The sequence below is a fragment of the Octopus sinensis genome, linkage group LG25 (genome assembly GCF_006345805.1).
Source record: "Octopus sinensis linkage group LG25, ASM634580v1, whole genome shotgun sequence".
NCBI lineage: Eukaryota > Metazoa > Mollusca > Cephalopoda > Octopoda > Octopodidae > Octopus > Octopus sinensis.
In genome coordinates, this window is record NC_043021.1 from 9,715,500 (window position 1) to 9,727,441 (window position 11,942).

The 11,942-nt window shown below is 40.4% G+C and overlaps 1 protein-coding gene across 1 annotated transcript in view; it reads left to right on the forward strand.

Moving 5' to 3' along the window:
* Positions 1 to 10,824, forward strand: part of LOC115224239 (RNA polymerase-associated protein CTR9 homolog) — a 40,154-nt gene extending 29,330 nt beyond the window's left edge. The window contains exons 19-24 of the mRNA XM_029795035.2: positions 1,166 to 1,237; positions 2,307 to 2,442; positions 3,685 to 3,813; positions 4,702 to 4,847; positions 7,874 to 8,056; positions 9,924 to 10,824. Coding sequence (XP_029650895.1) covers positions 1,166 to 1,237; positions 2,307 to 2,442; positions 3,685 to 3,813; positions 4,702 to 4,847; positions 7,874 to 8,056; positions 9,924 to 10,401 — 1,144 coding nt within the window. The 3' untranslated portion in view covers positions 10,402 to 10,824. The remainder of the gene's footprint in view (positions 1 to 1,165; positions 1,238 to 2,306; positions 2,443 to 3,684; positions 3,814 to 4,701; positions 4,848 to 7,873; positions 8,057 to 9,923) is intronic.
* Positions 10,825 to 11,942: the final 1,118 nt, after the last annotated feature.

Sequence of the window (11,942 nt, forward strand, 5' to 3'; positions counted from 1 at the left end):
CAGGCCCAGTCTGATCTGGCAGTTATTGTTGTCGTTAAACCATAAATCAACCTTGATCAAACAGACCTTTTGATCAAAGATGTTTCATTAACAACCAATCCTAATTTCTTTTATCTAGAACTACATTCTGTGAATCCAGGGGTTCTCAACCATCTTTTACCTAAGGATCCCTTTGATTACTATTTTATTCTGGTGGACCCCCCCCCCCATAGCCTTTCAGTGTTTAAAAACTAGTTTTCTAGAAACTTCTTTCAAGATTCCTTTTTTGTTTTTCACACATTAACTTTTGTAAGTTATGTAAAAATGTGAGAGCAAGAAACCTAATTGTTTTTCTTGCAATACATACATTTAAAGCAAAATTTTTTTCAAGGGTCCTTAAAATACTATTGTGGATCCCCTATTTACTATTTTGTTTCATGGACCCCCAAAAATCTTATGGACCCAGTTGAGAACCACTAGTTCATCAAATACATTATTCGATGCCTGTTGTCTTTTTGAAGTTGGCTCATATAAGATTAACTCTTTTTTTTTACCATATTTCTGTTTGAATCCACTGTCTGTTTCAATTAATTATGAAAATACTCTTTTACTTGTTACAATCATTTGACTGTTGCCAGTGCCATTGGACTGGTTTCTGTGCAGGTGGCACATAAAAGGCACCATTTGAGCGTGGCCGTTGCCAGTACCGCCTGACTGGCCCTCGTGCCGGTAGCACGTAAAAGCACCCACTACACTCTCGGAGTGGTTGGTGTTAGGAAGGGCATCCAGTTGTAGAAACTCTGCCAGATCAGATTGGAGCCTGGTGCAGCCCCATCTGTTTCACCAGACCTCTGTCAAATTGTCCAACCCATACTAGCATGGAAAGCGGACGTTAAACGATGATGATGATGATGAATTCCTTCCTCTGTGTTGTGTGTCCCAACCAACGTAAATCTCTATCAGTGAGGATTTCCATTACATACGGCAGTCCCTAAAGATCAAGTAGACAAATTACATGCATATATGCTTAGCTGTAGTTTGTTCATCCTTTCAGGGTCGATAACATAAATACCAGTGGGGTCAGTGTAATAAACCCGTCACTTTCCTCAAAATTGCTGGCCTTGTGCCAAAATTTGAAACCAGTATTTTACTGACTTGATGTTGTTACTGTTGTTTTTTATTCCAGATATTTCATGTATCTCGGTCAACATGGAGACCGTATGAAGTTTGACCTGGCACAAGCTGCCATAGAAGCAGGGTAAGGCCTCCTATATTTGTTCTTATTTTTTTTTCCTTTTTTTGTATTTTCTAGCGTCAGGGACACTCTGGCCTGGAAGATGCAACTCTAATTTTAACTTGAAAAATGTTGCCAAAAAGACAAACATATAAACAAACTTTACCGATATCTACAGAAGATATTGGTAAAGTTTGTTTCTATGTTTGTCTTTTTGGCAACATTTCAGGACTGATAAAATAAGTAGCAATCAAGTACTGGGATCAGTGTAATCAACTAGGCTCTCCCACAAAATTTCATATATTGTGCTTATAGTAAAAAGGCTTTTATAACAATGTTGTAACTGTACTTTTGTTTAACCCTTTCATTACTGTATTTATTTTAAGATGCTCTGTGTTTCTTTCAATTACTTTAGATATAATAAAGAATTTAGTAAACTAACTTAGTTATCATTAAGCTGGTGTTAGGAACATAAATTGTGACTAAGGTTTGGTGGAAGATTTTAATTCAGAACTTCTGAAAACAAGACATTTGTACTACAGGGCCAGAGCCGGTTTTGGCCGGGTTGGTAACGAAAGGGTTAAAGACCTAATTCATGCTCTGTGAAAAAGATTTCAAGCTGAAATTGTAACATCACTATAAAGTTATGAAGTTACAACTTCGCAGTTTTGTTCGCTGCATTCAAACAAGGGTTGCTTATGTAGAAAATCTATTTTATAGTGAGAGGTTTTGTGTGATAGCATCTTAACCCCTTACCTGGCAGAAACGAATATATGCGTTTTGACCGAAATCGTTTTTTTCTATCTCTGACGAGTTAACTCGTCAAAAGATAGACTCGCCAAAATCGACAGCAAACGAGTTCCTTCGTCTAAAAACGGGTTAACTCGTTTCTGCCCGAAGCGGTAATTTAAAATCAATATTATTGAATTAAAATTTATAATAAATAAGGTTTGAAATATACCTCGAAATCACCATTTAAAACATAGTAAAATAAAACAATTAAAAAAATATGTCTGAAAAAATACATTTATTTTCAAAATAATTGTTGGGTAAGGGGTTAATAAAGTTTGCTGTTCTGGTTCTTGTTTTATAGGCAATGTCATGATTTGCTGAGCCAAGCCCAATACCATGTGGCCAGAGCACGACAGATCGATGAACAGGAGAAGGAAGTTAGGAAACAACAGGAACAAGCCAGGGAAGCCCTTCACCAGAAACAGCAACAGATCATTGTAAGTTTCTCGCATCTTGCACCTGTTATTATTACCTTTGCCTTAGGAAAGGCGGAGGTATTTTTCTCAGTCGTGTTTGTTTGTCTGTGGACAAGATATCTCAAGAACCGCTGGATGGATTCGGATGAAACTTTCAGGGATGTTTGTCCTCATGACTGGCATAAACTGATTAGATTTCGGGATCGATCCGGTACCGGACAAGGATTCTGGATTATTTTTCCTCCTTTTTTTTTTTACTTAATTTTTGAGAGCAGTAGAGTTCACTTACAGTACTCTCGTTTGTGTGAGCAGTCAAGTTTATTTCAGATATTCTCATTTTCAAAAATCCTCTCTGGACGTTGGTGTTGCCTTGGCAGAGGTTGGCGCTCTCTGAGTGTTATTATCATTATTATTATTATTATTATTATTGAAGGCATTGAGCTGGCAGGCTTGTTACAGTATCAGAAAAGAAATGCTCTATGGCATTTCTTCTGGCTCTTTGTGTTATGAGTTCAAACGCTGCTGAGATCAACTTCTCCTTTTATTCTTTCAGGGTTAAAAAAATAAGTGCCAGTTTGAGCTGTGGGGTTGATGTAATCGACTAGCCCCCATTCTCCTGCAAAATTTCAGCCTTTGTGTGTGTGTGTGTGTGTGTATAGCTTTGTAGCTGGATGGATAGGTGTAAGAATTGGTTTTAAGATTGAAAATGCACCTGGCTTTTAAAACAAAATATGGTGGGGTTTTTTTTTTTTTAACTATTTTACAAATTTATTAAAATATCATACCGGTTTCAACAATTTTTATTTTTCAATGGTAAATAAAAAAAAAAGTTAAAGTTTATGAGAAAATAAATGTACAGGACAAAATTCCATAGCAATAAAACAATCTAAAAAAAAACCCAGGAAAAAAAATTTTGTATTGATGATGATGATGCTAATAATAATGACCATGATGAAATTATGACGACTTTAATTACTACGATGAGGAAATGTCTATATTCCTCTCTTTGTTGTACATTGCCAAGTGCTGCACATTTATACTGCAGCATAGTTGTGCGCTTAACCATTCCCTCAGTTTTATTTCTCAACACCTTGCTTCTCCCCCTCCCTGCACCTTTCTCTCTCTCTTCCCTTCACTGTCTATGCTTTTTTGTATTGTTTTACTATCTCGCTCACTCTGTGTCTGTGTATTTATCTTTCCCCTCGTACTCTGGCTCTGTCAATAACTAATTCTCTCTCTGTCCTGTTTTTTTTTTTTTTCAAGATGGAAAGGCAGAAAGAGAAAGAAGAAAAGGAGAGACGTCTAGCAGAACAGCGTGCTGTTATTGTACAGAAGGCCAAGAAACTGGCTCAAGAGGTTGAAGCAGCCGAGGAGGAGAAACCCAAACGCAAGGTAAGTATGGCTTTGGTGTGTGTGTGTGTGTGGTAAGAGGTTTGCTTCCCAACCGCACATGGTTTCGGGTTCAGTCCCACTACATGGCACCTTGGGCAAGTGTCTTCTACAAAAGCCCCAGGTTGGTCAAAGACTGAGAATGGGGAAGAGAACTTGGTAGATGGAAACTGAAAGAAGCCTGTTGTGTTTCCTTGTCTTTGCATCAAATGGTAGTTGTAAAATGATTGTTATTGTCATACAACCAGTGGTGTTAATTCCCAGTATTCAGCAAAACCATTTCTGAACACGGGGAAATATTACCTTACAAGTGAATGTTGGCAACAGGAAGGGCATCTGACTGTAGAAAGTTTTCCTCAATAGACTCTGCCCCAATTCTCACACCCAGTTAAATTAGGGCTAGCTGTGGGTCCCTGCCCAGTCTTCGTATACCATGTGAATAAATAAGCATAACATTTGACAGAATAATCTGAATGCTAAAGGGTTAAGTTGGCCAAATTAAGGCCAGCTATGAGTATCTCCCCTTATTCTCAAACCCGCCCAAATACTCACAAAACAAAATTAAGGCCAGCATTGAGTCTCTCTCTCTCCCAATCCTCATACTCACCTAAATTAAGACCAGCTGTGGGTCTCTGCCCCAATTTTCACACCTAACTAAATTAAGACCAGCTGTGGGTCTCTGCCCCAATTTTCACACCTAACTAAATTAAGACCAGCTGTGGGTCTCTGCCCCAATTTTCACACCTAACTAAATTAAGACCAGCTGTGGGTCTCTGCCCCAATTCTTACACCCAGTTAAATTAGGGCTAGCTGTGGGTCCCTGCCCAGTCTTCGTATACCATTTAATAGGAGGATGAATCTTTTAAAAATATATTTTATTTTTTTTTACAGAAGAAGAAATATGACGATGACATAGTGACAGATGGTTCTGGTGATGAAATGCCACGTAAGAAGAAGAAGCGTAAGGGTGGTGGCAGTGGATCAGAAGAGATGGGATCTGATGGCGAAATGAAGAAGAAGGTGAAACGAAAGAGAAGGTTGGTGATTATGATGATGATGTTGAATGAGTTATATTGCATGTCATCTGTGTTGACAGACGAGGTTGACAATTGATGTAGCAGTGATAGGCGTGACTGAAAGATGGTGAGAATCAGACATAAATAAGGTTAATGGGGAGGTAGTAAGATTGACGACAGTGATGGACAAAGTTGTTTATCTGATGATGATGAGGGTGGGGTTATGGTGACAACACTATAACATTTTTTTGTGTGTGTATGTGTGTCAGTAAGTGCTTTTTCTATTCCCTTCAAACTTTGCTTTTCTGACCTGGACATCAATGTTTTGAAACAGACTTATTTTCCATTACATCTGAGACAGATTCAGCACAGAGTTGCTGAAGCAGAAATATCGTTATGGCGAATATTCTGCTCAATGCCACAGATTTGCTTGTCAGTTGCTTGAACTTAACCACTTGAGCAAGTCCGTTGGTGACTGACAGTGGCATCTCTGATGATGAGCAGGAGTAGTGGGGGAGCATGATAGCCATGTGTTGAGAGGGATTCTTTGGGGTTTGAGTAAATGTAACAAAAGCAAAGTTTGAAGGAAATATTAACCATAGGCGCAGGAGTGGCTGTGTGGTAAGTAGCTTGTCTACCACCACATGGTTCCGGGTTCAGTCCCACTGCGCGACACCTTGGGCAAGTGTCTTCTACTATGGCCTCGGGCCAACCAAAGCCTTGTGAGTGGATTTGGTAGACGGAAACTGAAAGAAACCTGTCATATATATATATATATATATGTATGTGTGTTTGTCCCTCTAGCATTGCTTGACAACCGATGCTGGTCTGCTTATGTCCCCGTTACTTAGCGGTTCGGCAAAAGAGACCGATAGAAAAAGTACTGGGCTTACAAAAAGAATAAGTCCCGGGTCGAGTTGCTCGATTAAAGGCGGTGCTCCAGCATGGCCGCAGTCAAATGACTGAAACAAGTAAAGAGTAAAGAGTATTTCTCATACTTTCTAGGGGTAGGCAAATAGGAAATAACAGTTGTTACCTCAGGATAATAATCATATTACACAGTGTAACCAAAGCTGGCAAAAGTTACGATAAGAATAATCTTTTCTACTCTTAAGCACAAAGCCCAAAATGTTTGGGGAGGGGGCCAGTCAATTAGATTGACCCCAGTATGCAACTGGTATATAATTTATCGACCCTGAAAGGATGAAAGGCAAAGTCGACCTTGGCGAAATTCGAACTCAAAACCTAATGGCAGATGAACTACCGCTAAGCATTTCGCCTGCCATGCTAACAATTCTGCTAGCTCGACGCCTTGTTATGATTAAACCTTTCATTACGGTATTTATTTTGAGAAGCTCTGTGTTTCTTTCAATTACTTTAAATAAAACCCACGACCACTTGACAACCGGTGTTGGTGTGTTTATGCTCTTCCACCCCGTAACTTAGCAACTGTTCAGCAAAAGTTTAAACAACAACAAAAAAATGGTACTGGAACTAAAAATGCAACTCAGCATGGCTGAAACAACACACACTTATACATACACACATACACACACGCATTCACACGCACACACATACACATTTCCTATTTCATCTGTCTCCTCCCCCTCCCCCCACCCACCTCTTCTCCCCTCTTCCTCCCCCCTCCTCCTGCAAAGAATTTAGTACAATAACTTAAGTTATCATTAAGCTAGTGTTAGAAACATAAATTGTGACTAAGGTTTGGTGGAAGATTTTTATTCAAAACTTATGAAAACAAGACATTTGTACTCAGAGCCAGAGATGGTTTCAGCCAGGTTGGTATCAAAAGGGTTAAGAATAATGACAATGGCAACATTAATTCATTTGTTTTTCTCTTAAATATGTAAAAAATATATGTATGAGGGGTTTCGACTATCTCAGTGTCTCACACCAATGAGAAATAGTACAAAATGGCAGACAATCCCTCTTTGTTTCTCCCTTTTGTCATCCAAGGATGAGATATATATATATATTTTATCAACCAGCAGAGGTTATCTCTTTCTAAATACTTGAGGAAGATTGTTAATGGAGCAAGTTTTGATATGGCCAGTCATCTGGATATCCTGTTTGACCCTTTAGCATTCGAACTGACCATTTGCAGTCCAAATATTTTCCTCGTTTTATATTCAAACCAGCCAAATCCAGCTTCTCACACCTACCCTACAATGTCAGCCTAAAAGTAAACAATCACATCATCGAAATCCTGAAGCTACAAGATAATACATTATTAATTCAAAACAATGTGAATAAATAAGTAGTGGTTGGCATTAGGAAGGGCATCCAGCTGTATAAACATTGTCAGATCAGATTGGAGCATGATGCAGCCTCCCGCCTTGCCAGACCTCAGTCAAACCGTCCAACACATGCCAGCATGGAAAGCAGATGTTGATGATGTATTTGACTAAATGCTAAAGGGTTTAATAAGTCTTGTAGTACCAGATCGACAGCTTGCATGCATGGGCCTTACTTTATATGCTAACACCCACATTGTGGTATGTTCTAAGATCCACTTTATTGTACATGTGCTAAAAGCTTCTTAATGATAGGCACAGGCATGGTTGTGTGGTAGAAAAACTTGCTTCCCAACCACGTGGTTCCAGGTTCAGTCCCACTGCTTGGCACCTTGGGCAAGTGTCTTCTATAGCCTCAGGCCAACCAAAACCTCGTGAGTGTATTTGGTTGGCAGAAACTGAAAGAAGCCCGTCATATATGTGTGTGTGTGTATTTGTGTCTGGTTGTCCCCCCTCCCCCATCATTGCTTGACAACCAGTGTTGGTGTGTTTACATCCCTGTAACTTAGCAGTTTGACAAAAGAGATCAATAGAATAAGTACTAGACTCAAGGAAAAAAGTCCTGGGGTTGATTTGTTCAACTGAAACAAGTAAAATAATAAAAGAACATACATACTAATACCTACTTTATGAAATGTGTAACCTGTGCCTCCACAATGTGATGTGATAGAAATTGGTGGAGGCAGCTCAGTGAGTATTTCTCCCCTAAATTGTCCTAACTTTCTTTGATTTCAGGCCACCGAAAGAGCCGCGTCAGCGAAAACCCCGCCAACCGAAGGACTCGAGAAAGAAACCCCGATTGGACGAGGATGATGGCTTGACAGCTAAACAGAGGCGTAAAGTTGTGTCGAAGGCACTTATCTCCTCAAGTGAAGGCAGCGATTCTGATGATGGAGAAAAACTACAGATTGACGAAAAGTTAGTATCGTCTCCATTTATTATATATATACACTTGGTGTTTTTTCTTTGATGTCTTAAAATTTTATGTTGGAAGTTTTTAGCTTCTCTGTCTCTCCTCTCTGCCTGTCCATGTGAACTAGATTAGCATTAATCAGGTTACCCAAGAAAGGTTAGTATCTGTCTCCATTTATTATATATAGGCGCAGGAGTGGCTGTGTGGTAAGTAGCTTGCTAACCAACCACATGATTCCGGGTTCAATCCCACTGCGTGGCAACTTGGGCAAGTGTCTTCTGCTATAGCCTCAGGCCGACCAAAGCCTTGTGAGTGGATTTGGTAGACGGAAACTGAAAGAAGCCTGTCATATATATGTATGTATGTGTGTGTGTGTGTCTGTGTTTGTCCCTCTAGCATTGCTTGACAACCGATGCTGGTGTGTTTACGTCCTCGTAACTTAGCGGTTCGGCAAAAGAGACCGATAGAATAAGTACTGGGCTTACAAAGAATAAGTCCCAGGGTCAATTTGCTCGACTAAAGGCAGTGCTCCAGCATGGCCACAGTCAAATGACTGAAATGAGTAAAAGAGTATACTCTTGATGGTTTTCTTTGATGTTTTAAAAATTATGTGCGACGTTTTTAGCTTCTTTTTATCTCTCCTCTCTACCTATCCATGTGAACGAGATTAGTATTAATCAAGTTTTCCCAATCTAAACTTAAGTATTAATTGAACCAGTGACAGTCATCACTGTGTCACTTGTCATGCTGGAATTAACAGCAAAATCTCCCTAAAACTTAAAACATCTTAAAAATAGAAAAGGACCAGTAGATTATATAGTCTTAGATATATGCTTAAAAAAAAGGAATGGTCATTGATGTCCGTTTGATCAGAACTGAGTAGAACTTACAGTTCTATATTTAAGACATGAGGAATTATGTACCTTATTTACATTCGACAGATATTTGTCCTCATCTTGTTTGTTGTTAACACAACATTTCGGCTGATATACCCTCCAGCCTTCTTCAGGTGTCTTACCATGCTGGCATGGGTTGAGCTGTTTGACCATAGCTGGTAAGGCCAGGGGCCGCACCAGACTCAATTGTCTCTTCTGGCATGGTTTCTATGCCTGGATGCCCTTTCTAATGCCAACCACTTTACAGTGTATATTGAGTGCGTTTTATGTGCCACCCAATATGCGTGCTTTTAAACCATTAATGCATAGCGTCCAAAAAAATGGTCACAGAAAAATTTACTGTTGCTTGTTAAGTAAACTACCTATTGAGCTTATTTTGGGTATGGTCTGCCTCTAAACTAGTGCTCTATGAGTGAGCAGGAGCTACATACAAACAAACCAACTATACACATGTATGAAACAATAGAAATTTTTCCTACATTCATTTTTCTGGACACTTTGCATTAATGGGTTAATGTGGTAGCAGCCACATAGCAGTAATGAATTATTTGTGGCGAGCTGGCAGAAACGGTAGCACGCCGGGCGAAACGCGAAGCCGTATTTCATCTGCCGTTACGTTCTGAGTTCAAATTCCGCCGAGGTCAACTTTGCCTTTCATCCTTTCGTGGGTTGATAAATTAAGTACCAGTTACGCACTGGGGTCGATGTAATCGACTTAATAACTATGTCTGTCCTTGTTTGTCCCCTTGTGGGTAATAAAGAAATAAGTAATGAATTATTTGTACAGAGATGCAGTGTGACTGTAGACAGGTTCTCTCTACATCCTGGTCTGTTTCTGTATTCCTGCAAGTACTGCAGAGGTGTTGATGTGTGGCATGGTGGTGCTGTGTGAGTTTTGCCTGAATTACCAATGAATTGTTTCAGTGTTTGGCTTGTGTTGTATCTGATGGTCAACTTGTTCCTTTGTTTCTTTCAGGGGAGATGGCAGCAATGATGATGACAGCAGCACCGAAGGCAGGTCGAAACAGCGTATCTTGTCTTCTGGTAGCGACAGCGACGATGGACCCTCAACATCGAAGGGAGCCCGTGGTAGAGTGAGGTCCGAAAGTGATAGTGACGATGACGGCGGCGGCCGCAGTGCCCGCAGGAGCCAGAGCGGCAGCGGCAGCAATCGCAGCGACAGCAGTTCTGACAGTGATGTTGGCGGCCGTCGAGCCGGGCGTGGACGCGTCCGTCGCCCGAAGCAGAAACGGAAGAGGAACAGTAGCAGTAGCAGCGGTAGTGGAGACGGCGGTGGCAGGTCATCTGGTGCTGAGAGTGGCGGCGGCGGTGGTAGCCCTGCGGCTACATCTCCTCGTGCAGGAGGAGACAGTGGAAGTGAGGCTGGAAGTGCTAGCCCATCAGGTGGTGCTGCTAACAGCAAGGGAAGCAACTCTGATGATGACTCGGATTGAGTTGTGTCCCTTGTTATCCTCTCCTTCCACTCTCCCCCTCTCTCTTTCTTTCACCTCAGACTAAGAAATTCGCCTCATTTATCTTGCATCTACTGTTTTAATCACAGCTCTGTAAATCTGCCTTCTCCTCCCTTCCCCCCCTAAAGAAATATATAAACTGTATACTGTGGGGGCCTCAAACCTCCACCTTCCATATTACTTCTCATTCCCCTCCATTCACAGACGCACACACATCTATGCATATTGATATATATATATACACACTCACACGTTTAACATAGATGCATAATATCAAAGTGCATTCACCTACAAGTGCACCACACACACACACATACATATATATGTGTGTGTGTGTTTGATTCTGGTAATTCCGTCTCATTGTTATTCAGCTTCACACACAATGCACTCTTTCAGATGACAAGATAACATACTCCACAAGCATGTATTGAGTACTTTATTTGTTGTTTGTAAAACAAAGTGTGTGAGTGTGTAGAGAGAGAAAGAGCAGTCATGGGCCACATGTGACAAGGAGGACTTTCTGAATGTCGAGCCTAAAGATAAAAATTGCCTCGAATTTATTGTGTGGCTCACCTGATGTTGAGTCATGTCTCCTGCGGCCCACTGATTTTCCCCCGTGCCTAGTGTAGATAAAATGTCTGTCTATCACTTTTTATGACTACTTGTGGTTGTTGTCAGCTCCTGCATAATTACTATGCTCAGTCGTGACATAGACCAGGCAGACTTGCCTTGTGTTTAAACTGAAAAACCAATTCAATCTAACAGTGCAGTGAATGGGACCCTACAGGAAAAGGATTCATCTTAACAGTGGACTGCTTTAAAAGGTGAAACAACTAGGTTAGTTGCTCTATGTATGGGTTTGTGTGCGTGTGTGAATGAATCTATATATATATGTGTGTATGTTCAGTTGTGGTAAATGAATGAGAGAAAAGTACTTAATAAATGTTGCGGAGTATGGCTTATCATATAAGATGATACTTTTTAGTTCTTAAATATAACAAAAGGTTGCTGTGTGTTTAGTGTGACTGTATTATAGATGTATATAAGTGTTTGTGTGTAATGAAACATTAAATTTGTCTTTTTTCCTCGAACTATATTTGTAAAGTAGGGGGTGCATCTTATATGCTGGTAAGTAGTACTGAAAATGAGTTTTTATTGTGCAAGTCTGGTTTCACACCTTGGTGATGTTTGGGTAAGAATTTACTAGTTCTTGCCCAAAAGAGCACATTCTAGTGTGAAACCTGAGTTGAAAGATAAAAATTTGGTTTTAATTCATTCATTCGGAAGGGCATCCAGCTGTAGAAACCATACAGAAACAGACAACTAGAGCCCAGTGCAGCTCTGTGGCTTGCCAGTGCCTGTCAAACTGTCCAACCCATGCTTGCATGGAAAAACGGACGTTAAATAATGGTACTGGCATTCCATCAGTTACGACGAGGGTTTCAGTTGATCCGATCGACGGAACAGCCTGCTCGTGAAATTTACATGCAAGTGGCTGAGCACTCCACAGACACGCGTACCCT